The sequence below is a fragment of the Vigna angularis genome, chromosome 10 (genome assembly GCF_016808095.1).
Source record: "Vigna angularis cultivar LongXiaoDou No.4 chromosome 10, ASM1680809v1, whole genome shotgun sequence".
Classification (NCBI taxonomy): domain Eukaryota; kingdom Viridiplantae; phylum Streptophyta; class Magnoliopsida; order Fabales; family Fabaceae; genus Vigna; species Vigna angularis.
Window position 1 is genome coordinate 26,811,611 of NC_068979.1, and position 21,159 is coordinate 26,832,769.

The window sequence follows — 21,159 nt, forward strand, 5'->3', positions numbered from 1 at the left end:
TAAACTTGATATCGAGAATAACAAGATTAGAGTAAGACTTTAAATTAATTAAAAATTGTTTTAATAATTATGTCATTAAGTGAATAAAAATGGTTGAAATATTTTGAGTCATAGTTGTTGGTAGGAAGAATAACCAAAAAACATGGATCTTGAAATAGCGTGTAAGTTACAGTAGCGGCGATAGGAAGCACGTAGTAGTGAATGTGAACGTGTGTGTAGAGTACAAAATGATCACGAACTGAAATATGAACTGAAACTTAGAACAAGTAAGATCCACGTGGACCCCACTTAACAAAAAATCTTGTTTCCCAATTTCCCAAACTCAACTCCAATTTTTCCTTTGCTTTTCTTTTCTTCCTTTCCTAATTTCTCTTCTCTCATCTTCATCTCCAATCCAATCCATTCCAATTCTCATGGATTCCCTTCCTTCCGTCTCGCCCTCCATGGTCCTCCCTCCCAGCCACCCTTTCCGCCGTCTCCCTCCGCGCTTCCTCTCTGCCCGAACCCGAACTCGCCGCCGCCACCTGTCCGTCTCCTGCACACTCGCCGGCGACGGCACCGACGACGACCTCGAAAGGGCTCTCCACATGGACGGCGCCATTCCACGCACCTCCAACGAGTTTGTCAAACGCGTCTCCTCACGCGCCTACGACATGCGCCGCAACCTCCAGCAGTCCTTCGATTCCAGCAGCTACGACGGTACTACACACACCTTCTCTTTCCTTTTCTTGCATAAACATTGGTTGGGAGAGCTAAAATGTATGACTAACCGTAGTGATCTATGGATGATTTATCCTTATTCTTATACCTCCAAAATTAACTTTTATCTATGTGTAGGGATTAGAATTTACAGTTGCATAACCGTAGTTGTAAGGAGTAAAACTTGAAGTAAAGATTGTCATAATGACTAAGTGCATAGTTGTTCTACCCTTGAAATAAAATTAAAGGGTGAAAGAAAATTGTTGTTAATGTGTTGTTTATATTTCCTTGATTTTTATTCAGTTTTAGATGCCAACCCTTGGAGAGAGACTTCGAAGGCCGTGTATGTACTCACGCAAAAGGAAAATCAATTGTGCACAATGAAGACCCGCAGAAATAGAAGGTTGGGTTAATTAGAGATTGGATATGTTGTGTGCTTTTTCTTAGTTATTGTGTTTGGCATTTCTCGTAGCTGAGTTTGCTTTTTCCTGTGACAGTGAGGTTGAAAGAGAACTGGGATTGTTGTTTTCTAAAGGAGGCAAGTGGGGATCTGGAATTGGAAATCAGTCCAAACAGGCGAGGGGAGGGACTACTAAGTTTCAAATGCTTGTGGAAGATGTTAGAGAGGGAGTACTGGTATGTGTTCTATTACACATGATATTGTGATCCAATTTATATTCATCAAACATGTGGGGAACATTTTTTAATGTGCGAAAACGTCGAAATATTATGATATATGTGTTTACCTTTTGTTTGAATTCAATCGTTATATATATGATTTCTTCAATTTGAAGCCACTTTTTATAGGGTATTTGGTTAGTGCAAACCAGGACGCATGTAAAAAATGCAGTTCTTCCTATTAGAATTGGAGAATGGTTTTAAGAAAGGATCTGCAACTGAAAAGCCTCAACCTCAATGTTAAATGTCTTGATGTATCCACTGTTGCTATTGTGACCCCATCCGCTGCATTTACTTGTAATTTCTCACGATTTCAAGAAATTAAACAGTGACCATAATTTAAAATCTTAAATTGGATTTTCCAACTGGAAAACTTACACAATCTCCCATGCAACTTTTCCTATACATATCATAAAATCGAAACCCCAATTTTGATTGAAGAACAACGGAAACAATATCTGCAGAAGAAGTACATCTAAGTTATGTCCCTAAATGCAATGAAACAATCTTGTGTCCATAACATATTGCATGGTTTATTGTAATTTTCAATCTATTGGAAGATAATTTAATCCATTACAATGTGACAATATGGTTGCAGGTATTTGAAGATGAAAATGAGGCAGTAAAGTATTGTGACTTGCTGGAAGGAGGTGGTCAGGGTTGTGAGGGTGTTGCCGAGATAGAAGCCTCATCGGTACAAATAACTAACCAATTATCATTTGTCACTGTTCTTTCTGTTGCTTGGAAACAATGTACCACAACAATTGCTTTGTTCTTGCAGATATTTGATCTTTGCCAGAAAATGAGGGCTCTTGCAGTTCTATTCCGCAGAGGGAGGACACCTCCTCTTCCTGAAAGTCTTAAACTCAATCTGCGAGCTCGTAAAAGGTCCCTTGAAGATCAAGATGATTTGATGTGAAATTCATATTCCCTTTTGATGAGAGCAAGCATCTGTGCTAATTGCTAATATTCTTAGCCCCCAAAGGAACAAAATATGTATATTCATAGAAATTCATTCATCATATAATTGAAAATAATATAGCATGTATATGATTGTTCAATGCTTATACTCAATGCATATGGTAACAAGAAAAATTACGGTTCTCCAATGCTTGTGCTTACTTAAAAAATTAAAGTATTTTGAGAATTGATTTTTGTTAAATTATAAGTTATGAAAAGATGTTTCAAAATAATTAATTTTGTCCGAATGTAAGAAAAACATAAATATTTGGAATATGTATGAACCTGAAAGAAAAAGTTGTTAAAAAAAAGCAACTATACATTATATAAACATTTTATTTTTCATAAAACCAACTAAAATTAAAGCAAATTTTCTTAAGCATGTTGTTAGACACCTCTTGTATGGAGATTGATAGGTAAATAAAATGTAGTTGCATTAGTAGTTTAGTTTAGGCCATTTGTATGCATAATTATATTAATTGAATCATTTTATTAAGCATTATAGTTGTTTCGGATTATATAGTTGGATTTTGTGTTTTTTCTTTGTTAATAGGTGTTTTGTGCGGGTTAAAATTACAAATCAGGAAGAATAAGTGCTTAAGATGTAAAGGAAACCAGAGAACGTCACAATTGAACTATGGTTTTTTACCCAACCTGTAGATTTGCTTCAGGAGATTAAAACTCAAAACCAGAGAGTTCCATAACTGAGCTGCGGTTTTTTCCACTACCTGTGGATTTAACTAAGGTGTGCAGAATGGAAACCAGAGAGGTTCACACCCAGATTGTGGATTTTTCCATGAACTGTGGAAACTGTCAGAGCAGTAATCAAGCTCTGATATTAAGTGGAATTAAATATTAAAGAAAAAAACAGAAAAACAAAACAAAAAGAGACCGTTACTAAGAGAAGTAACAGACCAATTCCACTAATTTCTTTTTCTTCTTTGGTGATTTTATTTTTCCAGTATGCAAAACTAATTTCCTTTTGTTAGAGAATTGATGTAATACTTTGATTATAACTTCTGAACCTTTTCAATTGATGTTTCATTAATTTTAATTTATCCAGTGCTCTATTTATGTTTTGAATGTCTTTCTCTATGAGCAGTTTCACAATTGGGAAATTGGAGATTGCTTGCGATTGTAAATAGATTGCAATTGAGATGGTAATTGTTCTTCATAACTTCATTAAATTTTATAACTGGCCTAAGGGATTGGGGGTTAGAATTTGATGAATACGTTTGCCTATCTAAGGGATTAGGGGTAAACAAGCTCTTAATAAACTCAATTAGATAATTATAATTTGCATATCAATTGGGAAGGGTTAAGAATTTATATGAAAGCGTACATTGTTTATTTTAATTAAATTTTTGTCATTTGTTTATGTTCACTATTTTACTTTGGTTGCTCAAAATTATACGAATTAGTAATCTAGTATTCAACTATTTCAATTTTAGAGGACGATATTTTATTACTACAATAACAATTGGTACACTTACCAAATTGTTTATGAGAGATCATGTTAATAAGAAATCCCTTGGATGTTGCTTACTGTTGGAACATTAAATACTATCGATTAAACCCTAATCTGGTTCTTGAAGTATTAATTTTGAGCATAGCTTATTTAGTTCCAGAACTATTTAGAAAATAAAATAATTGCTTTTGACATAAAATCAATGGTTTGTTTTTATATATTCATTTATATATAAGCTACCTATCACTACCATGTGGCAATACATTGAGTGCTGGTCCTATTTTTTAGGTTTATGAAAGATGTGTGGATAAGTTTCTCAATAAAGGAGATAAAAGAAAAACGACAAAAATGAAATAATTTTTTCGTTAGCTAAAACTTACGTATAAGTTAAAAAAAGAAAGATGAGAATTGAGAGAAGTTATTAGAGAAAACTTCTACATTTTTTTATATAATTTTAGCATCTAAAAAAGTATAATTTTTTTTCTCAAAAATATTTATGATGAACTTTGTACAAAAAACACTAAACAAAATAAGGGTTCTCCAAAATACTTTTATTAGATAGTTTTGATTTGATTTGGCATGATATGATAAAATGAAAGAGAAAATATTTATTTCAAAAGTTTATTTAACTTTTTTTTCTTCTTAAATTTATAGAATAGTATAGCAACAAACAATAATCTCAGACTAAATTAATTGTTTAGTCCAAATGAAAGCATGATTTGATCCCCTTTGGTGGATCAGCACGACCCATTTCTTAATGCAGTGTGAACAAAAGTTCTCCACTTAAGAAATATATATATATATATATATATATATATATATATATATATTAACAACATTTTAATATCATTTTTGTAATTATTTAAAATTATTTTATAATTAATAATAATAATTATAAATACTGTCATGAATCACAGTAAAAAGAAGAAGTAAATAATATTAAAATATTATAAAAGAATGTTTTTAAAATATAATTATCTCAGTGTATATATTTTGTATATATATATTTTGATATTGAACTTTCGGGATCTCTAAATATTAAATTAGTAAAAGGAGCACGAAAGGTGACATAGCTATACCCCACACCTGATCCTAAAAAAAACAGAAAAACAAAATGCTTCGAAGTGAAGATAATATTTAAAAATAGAATTCGAATACGGAATTTAATTTAATCACGATACAGTTGATTAACTAAAGTGTAATGCACTTGAATAAATAATATTTAAATTCCGAATACAATAATTAATTCATTCGAAAAAAAAATTGACAGTTGAATTAGTAAACGCAGAATAACTAATAAAACTGATAAGAGAGCCAAAAACTTCACAATCACATGACACCAACAAACTAGAAATGAGAAGAAACAAAGCCACAAATTAACACATTACACATTACAGCGAACCGTTTTCTGATCTTCAATTTCATTTGAAAATTTTGCAGCTTATGATTTCCGCGTTGCATTTCGCGAGTAGTAATCAAAACATAGCAATTGAAGAGGGCGGCAACCGGCAATGAGCACCGGCAGCAGCGGATCGTCCGCCACGGCGGCGATGGAGAAGGCTCGGGTGAGTCGAACGTCTCTCATTCTGTGGCATTCGCACCAAAACGACGCCGCGGCTGTGCGGAAGCTTCTTGAGGAGGATCCATCGCTGGTGAAGGCTAGGGATTACGACAGCCGCACGCCGCTGCATGTGGCTTCGCTCCACGGCTGGGTCGAGGTTGCTAACTGCTTGCTTGAATTCGGTGCTGACGTCAATGCTTTGGATCGTTGGAAAAACACTGTACTCTCTCTCCCTCTCTATTTATGTCGTGTTATGATAAATTCGTTAACTAGAGAATTTTTTTTTAACTTCTTCTGACGAATAAATTAGTGTTCTTTTGTTCCGGAAAGCCTTTGGCTGATGCAGAAGGAGCTAAAAAATTGCCGATAATTGAGCTTTTGCAGTTAAATGGAGGCTTGTCTTATGTAAGTATATTCAATGGAAGGGACATTATTTTGTAACAACGAAAATATAAATGTGAGCACGTCGATTAACGGACACTGAAATAGATTGTTCGAGCTTAATGAAATCGTCTTTAGTTCTAGTCATGTTGCCTCACGGGAGAATGATACCTGTTGTCTCAAACTAAAAGATAAAATAAAAATGTATTTTCTATTGCGCAGGGCCAAACTGGAAGTCATTCTGAAAAGAGCCCTGTTCTTCCCCCATTGCCTAACAAATGTGACTGGGAAGTTGACCCATCCGAGCTGGACTTCTCTCATTCGGTTTGCATTGGAAAGGTGTTTTCTTTATTTTCTTGATCTCATTTGCATTGTACTGTATCAAAATCTTACTGTGAATTTTAGAAATTGCACTGTATTTATTGTGATAGAGCTGTAAGTATGAAATTGTGTCTTCATCATATAGACCGGATGTGAGTATGAAATTGTTGTTTTCATCAGACTGTATCGTATGTGAGTACAATTAGTTGTGAGTCTTCAATTGTCAATCTTCGTGATGATAATCTGGTCATTTATGTTTTTTAATTATTTGTCTTGGTTTTTTGAAGTTTTTTAATTTCTGTATCCACTCTGTTTCTTGCTGTCATTTCTACATGATTGCTTTACAGCTCATGTCATTTTACTTTTACTTTGCATTTATACTGTTAATGAACCAAATCTGCTCTTGAGGTTTGATCTTTGTGGGTGTGTTTTCTGAAGGGATCTTTTGGTGAGATCTTAAAAGCCCATTGGCGTGGAACGCCTGTTGCCGTCAAACGTATTCTTCCATCTCTGTCAGATGATAGATTGGTGATGTAAGATCCTTTATTTAATTTCTAGATTTTGTCTTGATTTGATTGCTATATAGTTAACAGGTTATCGCTGCAGTAAAATTCTTCTAATTGCCTGTGGTTGATTAATGTGTTAAAACAAACACCTTACTATTATCTGTCTTCTGTCAAGGCTTACTTGGGGCTACAGGTAAATTCATTTGGAGCCTGAGAAGGCAGATATGGTTCTCCACAAAATTTCTTAAATACGTGTTTTTTGTAAATTTTACTTTCACATTTACTTTTTTTTTATCTAAAAAATTAACTTGTCCTTGGTAAACTAAAACTGTCTACTTCTGAACCCCCTGGCTATGGGTAACCATTTCAATTTTTAGACTGTTCCTTGCGGTGATGTTTGTTCTGTTTGAACTAGCTACCTCTTTGGGAAATATGGTTCACATTAAAGCTCATGTATAATCAAACCCCTAAAATATGAAATAATGAATAATAAAAAGGAGAGGGGAGGCAATACACAGACAAACTAGTGATTAAGCTTGTGCATTCAGAAATCGACCATTTTTTCTATCTTGCACCTTTTTCAGTCACTTATCCCTTTATTTTTGTTGATCACTTTTTAATACAGTCAGGACTTCAGGCACGAGGTTAATTTACTTGTGAAACTTCGACATCCTAATGTTGTTCAATTTCTTGGAGCTGTTACAGACAAGAAGCCCCTTATGTTAATTACTGAGTATCTAAGAGGAGTACGTGAATGCATATAAATAGACACCTAGGTTCAGATGCTCTGAACTCACGAAATCTTGTGCTTTAAGATTAAACTTTATTAAATTACTATTTCGTGTTATTTATAGGGTGATCTTCATAAGTACCTCAAGGACAAAAGTTCTCTTAGTCCATCAGCAGCTATCAACTTTGGCTTGGATATTGCTAGGTATGGTGTGTCATTCTTGATGTTTCTCTTGTTTTTCTTTTTAAATTTATTTATAGAGAGAACAAACAGAAAACCTCAAAACAAGAGAGAAATTGACCCCTTGATATAATTATATAATTATAAAGAGAACAAACAGAAATTTTCAACCTCTCTGTAAATCTTTTATATAATTATAAATTATAAATCTCTCCTTAAATGGATAATTCTCGTGGGACAGCCACTGAGAAGCCGAAACAACTGTTAAATTTGACCCCACCCAAGACCTGGGATTGCAAGGAGAGCACTCTTGCATAGGACCTTAATCTATTGCAAAGAGAGCACTCTTTCATAGGACCTTAATCTATTGCAAGGAGAGCACTCTTTCACAGGACCTTAATCTTTTGCCTTGTCCTACGCTACTGAAATGGATGGACGGAAGATGTTCCAATTTCAAAAGAAGTTTGCCAAACCCACTTCTAAAAAATTTCCAGAAGTAATTTCCTAAGCTTCCAAACAACATCAAAATCAATAAAAGATGATTGTTTGTAATGAACTCCCAAATTACAACTTGAGCATTGGTATAGAAAATAGTGCTTTACTGTCTTGCCTTACAATCTAATTGCTATGGGATATTGTGAATTACTGATGTCTGTGACCTTGTAAAAGTCTTATATCTTTATGGGTGTCTCTTTGCTTCAGAAGTGATTGATATTATACCTCCAGGACCAGAACTTCTTGTTTCAGAAGGTGAATCTATCAAACTGGATCAGCCATTGACAAGTAATCCTAATGCATATAAACGCGTATTTATCAACTCCTTTAAGCTATCCTTCAACTGTATAGTCCCATACCTATACAGTCTCCAAATCCCTCTCATTCCGGTGTATGTCCGTACTGGGAGAGGCTAGGCTCTGATACCATCTGTAACGCCCCGGGAAAACTTCCCAGAAGGTCACCCATCCCAGAATTACTCCAAGCTAAGCACGCTTAACTATGGAGTTCTTATGGGTCAGGCTACCGAAAAGCAAATGCATTTTGGTGATATGAGTAGTCAAATCAATTCCTTTAAGCTATCCTTCAACTGTATAGTCCCATACCTATACAGTCTCCAAATCCCTCTCATTCCGGTGTATGTTCGATTCATCCATGTACCCCTTCCACCCGAAGCTGCCAGGAGCCGCTCCTTGTCTATGCCCCCTGCACCATGCTTCTTGCACCGGCGTCACTCCCCGCCCTCGTCTCCGTGCCCGGGTGTCACACTTATGGCTGGCTTTGGGGGTTCTTATGGATGCTTCAGGGTGATGGATTGGAAAATTTACTGCTTTTTTCCATGTTCGAAGATATTCCCTCTCCTGCTTTAGACAATGTATTCTACCCTTGTTATAGATGTACTTTTCTTTGGCTTCTACAAATATAAAATAGAAAATCAAACATTGTCGGTGTTATAAAGGAATGCAAATAGTTCAAGTCAAATAACTTAATCACCTTTCTCTGAAATCTGTCTTCCTCGGTGCTGATAAGTGAACTACACTTTTGATGGAATTGGTTATAGCTTAAAAGTATCGGCTCTCAGGCTTTTATTAATATAATGTATTTAAACAACTTAAACATTGTTGGAGATAAGGTTGCAAAGATTTGACTTGAGATTGAAATTATAAAATAATTCTTGAGGGCTTGATTGATTCCTCTCATAATCTTCTATTTATAAAAATAAATTGATACAAGAGTACATGAAAATTAGGGTAACTTTAAACACAATATAATCATAATAGGGTAACCTAGACACAATATAATCATGATAAATAGGGTAACCTAGACACAATATAATCATGATAAATAGGGTAACCTAGACACAATATAATCATGATAAATAGGATAATCCTAAACACAATATAATCATGATAAATAGGGTAAATATTCTAACATTCCCCTCAAGCTGGAGCATACAAATTGTATGTGTCATGCTTGGAATAAATAAACCCAGTCCAACAAAATCAACTTGTCTAAAATGTCGAGGCAATAGACGTGGTAACTCTGGCTTCGAATAAGATGTACATATGCTTCAGACCATCACGAGAGAATATCTATAAACCAAATTGGACTCACAAACCAGCCTAACCAAAGAGACTCCTCATAAGCTTATGGAAAATAATATTGGACAATCACGAAACTTCATCTAGCACCATGAACCTTCAAGTAGGATGACTTTGACAAAGTTGATTTCCATCAAAAGTGAATGATGAGTGGTAGACAACGAGCCATCACTGATTGATGAGGCCTGTAGTGGCTGGAAGCGACAAAACTACAAGGAGTGCCATCATTGACTAATTGGGGCCTGCAGTGACTGAAAGCAGGGACTGTCATATCTGACTAGTTGGGGCCTCTGACTAGTGGCTGAAAACATACTCCCCCTCACTGCAGGGACTAAATTGTCATTACTGACTAATGGGGCCTGCAGGGACTAAATTGCCATCACTGACTAATGGAGCCTGCAGGGACTAAATTGCCATCACTGACTGATGAAGCCTGTAGTGGCCGGAAACATACTCCCCCTCACTGCACAAATCATGAAGGTGGAAGATCATAATGGTCTCCTTTATTCATCCAAGGATACAAAAACAGATCTGACAAGGAACTGGTGAAATTGTTTGACTAAGATTCTGAATCTTGCCAGAAATAGACTCCCCCTCATGCCATGAGAACCTCAAATTTATGACTTTGGTCTTGAAATTCCTTGGTGTTAACCCGCTAATAGCACTGACTCTCCTTGGAGACTTGTAAATAAATGACACAAGCCATCAGGAACATTACAATATGCAAAGCTAAACACACGTTAAAAGGCTAAGGAACAATGCTGAAACAAAGAATATTTTTTTTCTTTTGGTCCAGCGAGACGAATGGCAGCAACAACCAGGGATGAGTCACGCTCCTCGATGCGCACAAAACCCCTAACTTTGCCAGAGAAAACGAGACGGCAGCGACGACAAAGGTTGAACAAATGTGGCGCATGTGGCAGTGCTTGGATGAGAACTAGCCCTCGACACAGGCATGGTTGACCATGGCTCAAGGAGGCGATCCAGATCCATTGGTCGTCGGACTAAACTGTGGCGGTGGTCGATGGCGGGCATTAGCGGACGACGTCGGAATGACAGTAAACAGAGGTTGATGGTGACAAACTTATGTGGACAACTCCTCATAATGGAAAAATAGTGCCAAGTGGACAACGACAAACGATGCCACGCAACGACAAACGATGCCACGCAACGACAAACGATGCCACGCAACGACAAACTACACCAGACAGCGGCAAACAGTGCCAGACGATTGCGGACAACAACTAGGGTTTGGAGACTAGATAGAAATCAGAACATGATTGCTCATTGAGGTGTTTAAGAAAAGATGAAATTTTTAAGGCCGCCGGTGGTGGCGCTGCCACCAGCGACAACAAAGACAGAGTAGGAAGAGACTCAGACAACCTGCTCTGATACCAACTTGAGATTGAAATTGTAAAATAATTCTTGAAGGCTTGATTGATCCCTCTCATAATCTTCTATTTATAAAAATAAATTGATACAAGAGTACATGAAAATTAGGGTAACTTTAAACACAATATAATCATAATAGGGTAACCTAGACACAATATAATCATGATAAATAGGGTAACCTAGACACAATATAATCATGATAAATAGGATAATCCTAAACACAATATAATCATGATAAATAGGGTAAATATTCTAACAATTTGGAACCCCATAAAAGAAGATTTCCCCGTTCCAGTGCTTGTTTACTTGTCACTACCATTGCTGCGATCTAATGTTTGTCTTGACTTAGACTATGAACCAAAGTTTCTTCATAAGGTATAAGAATAGTGGTTTGTGCCTGTAATGAAGAAATTACATGCAGTAACACTTTTAAGCATATATATGTCCTTTGATATAATTTTCTACATGATTTTTTTTTTCGATCATAGTCAGTTTTGCTGTGTATGAGAATGAGGATACAGGAAATGCTATCCTTACTTACCATTTTTGTTTAAAACAAAAACTGTATTCACAAAACTCACTAGAAAAATTTAAGATTTTTTTTTTTATTTTTGTTAAAGAAACTGATTAATTCTTTTTGAGGTGAGTAAGGGAGGAGCTTCAAGAATGTTGTCAAACGCATAACTAAGCACATCTGAGCATCATGTATTCCTAACGGTGCTGATAAAACATTGTTAGGAAATCTAGAAACAGTTGAAAGCATGCAGGTTCATTGAATCTAACTATTTTTCTAATCTATATTTTGTAAATACTGTTTGTAGAGGGATGGCCTATCTTCACAATGAACCAAATGTCATCATCCATCGAGACCTAAAGCCAAGGTAAATATTTTATTCTTACAAATTGATTTCATTTTTTCTGTCCAAGGTTTAGAGTATTTAACATGATCTAGAACATCATAGGAATTTATTTATATGTGGATACAAGAATGCACTAGAAGTTGAAATCTTTTTCACCCCTAAAATTTCAGGAATGTTCTTTTAGTCAATTCTAGTGCCGACCATTTAAAAGTTGGTGATTTTGGACTTAGTAAGCTTATTAAGGTCCAAAGTTCTCATGATGTATACAAGATGACTGGTGAAACTGGAAGCTGTGAGTATGAGAAATTCTTTCAAATTAATAAGGGAAAATGCATAGACATGCCATGAACTTTACCTTGTTTTGAAATATCCATCTTGAACTTGAATAACGAGGTGAGTGCTTAACTTTCAAACTCTGCTGAGACCAATCTGCTCAGTAATTAAGTTAATATGACTTGCATGAGATAATATCTGTCTTTTTTCTTAAATTTATTTTTAAGTTTCATAAATTAAAAAATGCAGAATAAAAGGAATATAAAGTAAGAGTATTTTAAAAAATAAAATAAAATCATGAGTTCCGAGATTATCAAATGAATTAATCAATAGGCATGTCATATGATGAATGGTTGTTATTAGGCTTGTGCATGGACGATTCTATCTAATTGAGGTTTAGGAAAAATCTATCTAAAATGGAATTTTAATATGGCTATTTCAAAATGGGGTAAAGTTGAAGGAATGTATGAATTTTTTTTAATTAAAACTAGTAACAATTCTGCACAAAATTGAAATCTCCTTTATTTTGGTTTAAAAAAATAGACCGCTACATGGCTCCTGAAGTTTTCAAACACCGGAGATATGATAAGAAGGTTGACGTGTTCTCCTTTGCAATGATTCTGTATGAGGTATTCCACACTTTAATACTTAGAATTTTGTTTGATAAAATGGTAAAAAGTTGAAGCTAGTTCTAAATTTCGAATTCACTATTCTTGAAATCTTCTTTGGGTCAGATGCTTGAAGGTGAACCTCCTTTTTCAAATTATGAGCCATATGATGGAGCCAAATATGTGGCAGAAGGACACAGGCCTTCATTTCGCTCAAAGAGTTATACCTCTGAACTGCGAGAGTAAGTAATTACCCAGTTCCCGCTCATCCTCTCAAATCCAATTTCTTCTCTTTTTGTATCTCATTTGCGTTTGCTGTCTGTCAGAGACGTATATCATTCTTTAATTTTTTGCCATTTTTTCTAAAATTTTTTAAACTGATGAAATCAATATCAGACGTAAATTCTTTACCTTTGAAACTAGTAACATAGCATCCACTTTTCCTCTTCTTTGCTTTTACACCAACCCAGCGTCTATATTCTTAGTTTATGAACAGTTACTAAAGCTTGTGACGATCTGAGTCATAATGAATGAGAATAAGATTTAAGTTAAGAGAACAACAGTGAGACATTTATTTTTATCCTGCTTCTCTGTCGTACTTGGAAGAAAATTTTACAACTATGCTTACACTTAAGGGTGCCTTGGTAATACTCCTAGAGTCCTAGTGTGACAAGCATAAAAATGAAATCTCTCGTTTTGAGATCACTTGGTAGTAGGTTATGAATGTTGTACAATTAGGCTGTCAGAATTCCAGTCTAGTCAAATACTCATATCTGTTATTCAACTATTTCTTAGAACAGCTTCAGGGTTGTAATTTGTAATCATATGGAATTTGACCTTGTGTGTTCTTAGTTTAACAGAGGAGTGCTGGTCTTCTGACATAACTAAAAGACCTTCGTTCATAGAGATCCTTAAACGGCTTGAAAAGATCAAGGAAAATTTGCCTTCAGATCATCACTGGAGAGTGTTTGCTTCATGAATTATAAGAGCATTCGTGTCCAGATATTCAGGTGATTATCTGCTATTACCATTCCAAATCTGCTGCGGGTTTGTCAAAGAAACCAATTTGGAATACCTAGCTGGAGTCATACACGGTGTTTTAAACTTAAGTCTCAGATAAGCATAACTGGTTGATGCTGATTCTTTTAGCAGGTGTTTACATTCAACTACTTTTTTGTCTCATTAAAATTCTTGGCTGAGTTCCATTCAGCTATTGTTGTGAGCAGATAATAGCGGTTGTTCGAGTGTAATATGTTGTGTACAAAACCTATTAAGGAAAAATATAACAATTCTAACTAATGTTTAAATTTTTCTTATCTTTGAAAACTATTGGTAGTTTTCATTTCTTGGACATTGTTTGACGAGTTCATGTGTTAAATTCTACCAACTACTACCAGATTTCCTTCCCAATTTTTAGGTTGTTCTTGTATTGGTTCTGAAGGTTTATTTAGGAATTGTCCTCTCCTATGTCATCAAATATTGGGCCTGTCCCAATCTATTCTGTCAGCTTGATTCTCTATGAGAAGAGGTCCTCTAAGGAGAGAGACAAAGTGGCAGGCTGCTCAATCCAATTTTATCTCTGTATGTGAACATGGTGATATCACCTACGCCTAAATTATCCTAGATTAGTTATTCCATAATTCCGTGTGACATTTGTGTTTATAGGGCGTTGAGGTGATTCTTGCATTTGTAGCCAAATTATTGGCTAACTTTACAGCATTTTGAGATCCAGATGCTACCAAATCATTATGTTTTAAGATGTGAGAGTATTGTTAGCTGAATTATTTGGCTAAGGGCATAAGTTCACTTCTGATAAATTTGTTTAAGTACTTTATACGAAAAAAGGTAAAGTGAAATTAATTTCTAACTAAAATCAAGTGATGGACATTACAAATTAAAAATTATGTGCTACCACTACCAAAGCCATGCTAATTTGTTATATCCTGGGAAATTTTTGCATAATCATTATAAACATGTTCATTACCTGAATTGTACGTGGCATACGTATGGTTTGCATAATAAACTTTTAATACAACTAGCTGACTAAAGACCAAATTAGAATAAATAAATATTGTGGTATTATTCACACCTTTTTCTCAGTAGGGACTGTCACTTGGACAGACCTTAGAACTGCACCTTTTCCAGGTGTAATGAAGGTCACTCTAGGCCATGAGCCTTCATGATCACACCATCACTCAACCAGAGTGCTATACTGTGAATAGAAGTGCATAGTTTGAACACATCTGTGAATAGAAATGCATTGTTTAAGCACACATTATAATAACCTATTCAATTTTTTTGCTGTATTTTAAAACTCAACAAAATAATTTCCTTATGAATTTATCTATTTTCAACAAAATAAAAGGAACAATATTGCATAACTTAGAGGTCTCCACATGTGTATATGCTATAAACTGATGCCCTGGTATGCTATGAGCACAATATAAAAGAAATGAAAAAATTTCAGAGGATTTTCTTTTTCTCAAAGAAGGTCTTCAAGTGCCATAGTTGCAACCCTGCTACTGACATGCAGACAAAAAATGAAAGCAAGCACAGCCACAATATCCTGGTGTTGGTTGTCCAGTTGTGCAGTTCCATTTCTTGTTCTCTAAAAGCAAATATGGTGAATAAAAGAAGCATTAAAATCCTCTTGAAATTTGAATTAAGAATTCAGGTACAAACTAATGTACATGCTTACTGTTTTCGAAGATAAACAGTCTCCTCGTGAATGGAAGAGGCAACTTCCTGTAAAATCTGTAGTTGACGAACCATTCCCTGCAAATATGAGACAAATCAGTGTATGATAATTGAAGGGTTGAAAAATTCACACTATTTGCATTACACAAGGATGAAGGGTGGGGATAAACAGTAGGATTTGAGTTATATGTTTCTTTAAACAAATCCTTAAATTACATTTTACTAATCTTTCTTTTTTTTAATCTCACATTTACCTTTCTTATTGTTATATCTAATAGCTGTATGAGAAAATATAAATATGATTATTTTTACTCATCTTAATTTATTTAACATCCATCTTTGTATCTATTGTTTTGTGTAAGAAAGTGTTTAACAAATACATCCTTAATACTAATACAAACATCCACTTACATCTACATGGCTTTTCTTTGCAACATTAGACCAATCTTTTGCTGCAACACCTGTTCTCCAATCGAGATCAATTGTGAGTGTTACCTGGGGTTTCTGATGGCCAACCCAGAAACATGCTATGTGATCACCATTTTCTCCTGCCACAAATGAAAACTGTCCTGACTGAACATGATCACTCTCGTGATAAATTTTGCTCCCTTCCAGTGAACCCACCTGATAAACCAAATAACCCATCATTCAAATTTATCACTATTAATTCAGGCACAAAAATTCTAAAAAATGAGCATCAAAAGTTTAATTTTCTACTTCTTGATTTTCTTCCTACCCTCTTATTCTTCTGTTGGATCCAATTCAGAAAAGTGGGTCAAATTTTCGATCCTTCAAGTGTATTCAAGAATTCATTTCAAAACTACAAGTTCAACGGAAGCAATATTCCACACTAATTCCATGAATCTTTTAAGGAGATTCATGGAAGAAACAGCGTCAATAAAATGACATGAATTCAGTTTATATAAGAAACTTACACCACTTTAATAAAAAAATTTCAAATCTTTATTAACTTATAGACTCCGAGTGAAAATGGAAAATAACTACATTGGTGAAATAGAAATGAAAAGGTACACCCCAGATAAAAAAAAAAACTGATAACCATTACATCAAACGAAAAATTACTGTATAATAAAAACCTAAACGAGTGTTGAGAAATAAGCAGTAAATATACCCGAACACTGACAGTATGAGAATCAGGCAAGGGTTGATGAACATTGGGATTAATGATACTGTAATTGCCCACTGTCATTGAACTCTTCCTTATGTCTTCGGTTATGCATTTGGTCTGACCAGATTCCAATTCAAACCTCAGTGATTGAACTGAATATGAAAACAGTCCAAAAATCAGAAGAAAAAACCAATGGGGTTGTGGGTTTAGTTTAAACATAGTGTTCATGTACAATCAGTGACGAGGTATTACAAAACATGAAACATGTACAGTGAATTCATATATATATATATATATATATATATATATATATATATATATATATATATATATATTATGTGCCATTATTACAAAGTTGGCCAAATTTTGATTCTTTCCCTGTTTATCGTTCAATGGAGCATGTTTGTCAGATTTGTTTCATAGTTCATCGTGGTTGGTTACTTTGTATTTCTTTCCTTCTTTGTGCTGTTTAACAAATCTGTAATATTAATAAAAAAATATATTGTAGTGTAAACAAATTCTTAGCAATTTTACATCAATTCTTATCAATTTTATATTTTAAAAATTGATTGCTTTTTCAATTTAACAATTTTTTTTAAAGTTAACCTTTTTTAAACGAAAAAAGAATATTTATAATAAAAGAACTATCCACAAATAGAGAAATAAAGTTTTGAATATACCTAAGTTATAATTAATAACAATAATAATTTATTATATTTTATTATTATAATATATATGTGTATATTTTTATATTTATTATCAATACTTAATTTCATCCGAATAATTAAAAATATTATATAAAATAAGATGAAACTAATTTAAAAAACATATAAAATTTATTAATTTGAAATAAAAGAAAATATATTTACATTTTGAGAAAATTATGAAAAAAGTTATTAAATGAAAATTTATAATTTATTTTAAAAATATATAATAAAATAAACATTTATAATTTATTTAAATATTAATAAAGTAAATTATATATAGTAATAAAAAATCTTTTTATATTTTCTCTCCACCGTAACCTATCTTTTTCTTCTAATTCGGGAATAAAAAAATAATATATTGAAAAGATAATATATTTGTATGAATGAGTTTAGGAGATGGAGATATAGATGTTATAATTATATATGGTATATAGATATGTTATTAAAAGGGATTTTTATTTGTGTAAAGGAATAATTAAATAATTAAATTATTACATAATAACATATAATAAAAAGATATTTAACATATGTTAGTGCACTAACATACATCAAATGTTGTACAATTTTATTTTGAAATGACATCAATTAAAAGTTGGTATTTTGTAAAATTCATCATTAAGGCTTTGTTCATTTTGATAGAATGTATACTGATTGACGAGGAAGGAATTGCGAAATTTATCGCTCGTTTTCAAAGATTTAAAAACGAGTGATCAAGAAGATTTGAAAGATGGTAGCAAAAGTGAATCCTCCCAAGGTAGACCGGATTTACGATGATTACGAGTAAAATTACCAAATGTCCAAGATTTGCAATGAAGAGAAAGCAACCATACTCATTAGCCATTGAAGTGGATCTTTGTGGTCTATGTTAATGTGAATGTTGAAGAGGTTGAAGATGAAGGGTGGTCTATTGCAGAGGTTGAAGATGAAGTTGTTGTGATGGAGGTTGCAGATGAAGTGGAAGAGGAGGTCGTTATTGGACTAGCAAAGGCTCAATTCGATTCCACTTTGAGGGATATTTATCGGCCTTTATTTGATTCTACAAGGATTGTATTCAATTACAACTCCCTGTATTTAGTTAGTATTTGGTTTCACATGCTTTATAATGATAATAATAACAATAATACCAACAACAATAATGATAATAATAATAATGATAATAATAACAATAATAATGATAATAATAACGATAATAATAATAAAATAATAACAATAATAATAATAATGATAATAATAATAATATTATTATTATTATTACTAAGAATATTTTGATAATCTTAATTTCTACTAATTAAATCATTTTTTTTATTTGTCACATCTATTAAATTTTATACTAATTTTTATAAACTTTATTTTCAAATTTACTTTCACTCACATTCAAATCCTTTTTAAAAAATAATAATCAATCTACTTCCAAATTTTCTCACATTCATTCACTCGATATCAACCAAATTCATTCTCTTAAATGAACACAGCATAAAGGACATTAAACTCTCGTATGATTGTTGTTTTTGAATGTCTATTTTTAATTTTAACGTCAATTTAATCACTCTGGCTAAGACGTGACATTAAAATTAAAAAATAACAAATATCAAAAATTGATTTTACGGTAGTGTAAGACTTGAGTGATAGTCGAAAATTTGCTATATTTAGAAGTAGGGTTTTAAATTTATTAGTTTTTGTTGTTAAACTTGATCAAATGGTTGTAAATTTAGATATTAATTTTTATGGTTAAAACTTTGATAGATAAAGAACAATTTAAATTTTAATTCATAAATGAATTATAAATTTTTATTTAAAATAAAAAATAAATTAAATATTAATAATTTTTAATTTATAAAAAAATATGTAAATGAATTAATATAATTATTAATTATTTTTTATCTCTAGAATTAGTTATTATTAAAGATTTTTTTATAGGATTAATTTGTGATCTTAATGCATGTCATAGTATTTCGCTATCTATAAGGTTGTGTTTACTTTGAAGGAAAGATTTGGAGAAGAGTGGGTTTATGAATTTGAGGATGAATTAATTATTGTTTATTTAAGTGAATTTGGAGGTGAGTGAGAGTGAATTTGGAAGTAAAATTTGTAAGAATTAGGATAGGATTTGATCCATGTGACAAATAAAAAAATGATTTAATTGATAGAAATTAAAGATTACTAAAATACTCTTAGTAGTAAAAGTATTATAAATGATAATTGTTAATATTATATAAAATTTTAAAAATTATTATAAAGAGAGAAAAAATAAAAATTAATTTAAAATTCCATTATTATTATTATTATTAGTAGTAAAAATATATATGCAAAAAATATACATTAGATGGAAGTAAAAACGAAATAAAGTAAAAAGTTGTTTTTGAAGAATAGAAATAAGGAGATGAAGAAAAGGTGAAGGCTGCATGGCACATATCAACACATGGAGGAAAGCATGGAGAGGTGTGCAGGCTCATGGAAATGAATAAATCACCATGGAAATAGAATAAATGGTATAGTGGAATCGAATAAGGGAGTGTATGGAACCGAATACAAGTTTGTGGGAACTGAGTACACATATCAATTGCATTTGTTCTTACTACTGGAACTGAATACTCAAAAATGATAATCGAATACACCAACACTATTAGAATCGAATATAACTCTTCTTCAACTCCTTCTTCAAGCTTTGTTATTCACCTTCTTTCTCTTCAACAACTCTTCATCTTCATCTTTAAAATGGGAGCAGCTATCAACCTTAAATCACCATAGACCAACCTCCATTCTTGGTCATCTCCAACCTCTACAATCGAAATGCTTGCATTTTTACATGATATTTCACGTTTGTATTTTTATATGGTATTTTACAAATAATGAAAGGTGAGATTTTAATCAAAATCACCATAAATCGAAGCGTATTAGCAAGATGATGAAAATGTGCATATCCCGCATATAAGCTCAAATTCATCTTTGTATATCATCTGAAATGAACTCTCGCAAATCCGTCCTAACCTTTTCTCTTGAACAGTCCAATATGTTGATACGAACACGCAGTCTAAGTGTATTTGTGAATTAAGCTTGTGTACCTGAGTTCTGGAAAGAGATCCGTGAGTGTCCGTGTGTTTGGTGGTTAGCTGGAAGATAGAGATATGAAGCAGTTTCATCAATAAAAAAAAATTAATGATATGAATACAATTAAAATAAATTTATATAATATTTCCCACATTAATTGACACCTTAATTTCATATGAAACTATGATAATATATGACTCTGAATTGTGTTCTAACTCCAATAAATTTGAATTGGATTCTAACTTTATATCACTTATCCAAGTAAATGACATTGTACAACATGCATACTTAATGTTACTTGGGATGATTGTACATATCTAACAATAAACCTAAATAATTGATGTTCACACGCATACATAATTTATTAGCAAAGACAATTTCATCTTAATTGATGAACGTTTGACAATTTTAAGGATACTTAAATTACTTTAGAGAGCTATTCTTACCATTGGTTTACTAATCACTCAATATCTTATTATTTTTCAATTTACTTCCCATGCAATGTGCCAAAAGTGACTAATTGATAATTAAGAGTAACTAATTGATAAAGAATACTGATATAAACCAAAAGTGACTTATCAATAATCAAATAATATTCATATTCATGTAAATTAAAAAAGAGTAATTATTAATATATATATATATATATATATATATATATATATATATATAAGTTAATTAAGTTTAATGTGTTTAAATGGAATAGACTCAAGTGCTTAGTTTATGAAATCTAGCAAGTATTTAAATTACTGTATTTTGTTTGGTATATATAGATATTGTAAACTTTAATAGAAAACTTGTACATCATTTTTAAAATATCAAATAAATGATATAAAAGTATGAAAAATTCTATACATTCAAATAC

The 21,159-nt window shown here is 32.7% G+C and overlaps 3 protein-coding genes across 4 annotated transcripts; 2 read left to right on the forward strand and 1 right to left on the reverse strand.

The window, feature by feature from the left end:
• The first annotated feature begins 249 nt into the window (after positions 1-249).
• LOC108335300 (uncharacterized) lies at positions 250-2,438 on the forward strand. The gene is made up of 5 exons (XM_017571283.2): positions 250-699; positions 1,003-1,102; positions 1,197-1,335; positions 1,976-2,071; positions 2,159-2,438. Exons 1-5 carry the CDS (start codon positions 414-416, stop codon positions 2,294-2,296), a joined length of 759 nt encoding a protein of 252 aa, XP_017426772.1. The 5' UTR covers positions 250-413; the 3' UTR covers positions 2,297-2,438.
• Positions 2,439-5,124: 2,686 nt separating this feature from the next.
• Positions 5,125-14,009, forward strand: LOC108334735 (integrin-linked protein kinase 1). Of its 2 annotated transcripts, none has more exons than XM_017570667.2 (11): positions 5,125-5,586; positions 5,697-5,771; positions 5,970-6,086; positions 6,507-6,601; positions 7,200-7,320; positions 7,429-7,508; positions 11,794-11,853; positions 12,003-12,124; positions 12,649-12,734; positions 12,840-12,955; positions 13,574-14,009. In XM_017570667.2, the coding sequence occupies exons 1-11, from the start codon at positions 5,317-5,319 to the stop codon at positions 13,590-13,592; spliced, it is 1,161 nt and encodes a 386-aa protein (XP_017426156.1). In that variant the 5' UTR covers positions 5,125-5,316; the 3' UTR covers positions 13,593-14,009. The 2 variants fall into 2 exon arrangements, with proteins under 2 accessions (XP_017426156.1, XP_017426155.1); XM_017570666.2 differs by having other exon boundaries at positions 5,128-5,586; positions 13,566-14,009.
• Positions 14,010-15,025: 1,016 nt separating this feature from the next.
• LOC108335532 (transmembrane emp24 domain-containing protein p24delta7) lies at positions 15,026-16,773 on the reverse strand. Its single transcript, XM_017571569.2, has 4 exons — positions 16,543-16,773; positions 15,822-16,034; positions 15,412-15,488; positions 15,026-15,321 (listed from the first exon to the last, which is right to left on the reverse strand). The coding sequence occupies exons 1-4, from the start codon at positions 16,765-16,767 to the stop codon at positions 15,177-15,179; spliced, it is 660 nt and encodes a 219-aa protein (XP_017427058.1). The 5' UTR covers positions 16,768-16,773; the 3' UTR covers positions 15,026-15,176.
• Positions 16,774-21,159: the final 4,386 nt, after the last annotated feature.

Bases quoted from the DNA above. Each gene is read 5' to 3' on its own strand.
- LOC108335532 (XM_017571569.2), bottom strand. From the start codon at position 16,767: ATGAACACTATGTTTAAACTAAACCCACAACCCCATTGGTTTTTTCTT. The intron at 15,489-15,821 runs GTAAGTGGATGT...TCATATTTGCAG, and splicing joins CAAAGAAAAGCCATGTAGAT to GGAATGGTTCGTCAACTACA. The intron at 15,322-15,411 runs GTAAGCATGTAC...ATTTGCTTTTAG, and splicing joins ACTGTTTATCTTCGAAAACA to AGAACAAGAAATGGAACTGC.
- LOC108334735 (XM_017570666.2), top strand. From the start codon at position 5,317: ATGAGCACCGGCAGCAGCGGATCGTCCGCCACGGCGGCGATGGAGAAG. The intron at 12,125-12,648 runs GTGAGTATGAGA...TTAAAAAAATAG, and splicing joins GACTGGTGAAACTGGAAGCT to ACCGCTACATGGCTCCTGAA. The intron at 12,735-12,839 runs GTATTCCACACT...TCTTTGGGTCAG, and splicing joins TTGCAATGATTCTGTATGAG to ATGCTTGAAGGTGAACCTCC.
- LOC108335300 (XM_017571283.2), top strand. From the start codon at position 414: ATGGATTCCCTTCCTTCCGTCTCGCCCTCCATGGTCCTCCCTCCCAGC. The intron at 700-1,002 runs GTACTACACACA...ATTTTTATTCAG, and splicing joins CGATTCCAGCAGCTACGACG to TTTTAGATGCCAACCCTTGG. The intron at 1,103-1,196 runs GTTGGGTTAATT...TTCCTGTGACAG, and splicing joins AAGACCCGCAGAAATAGAAG to TGAGGTTGAAAGAGAACTGG.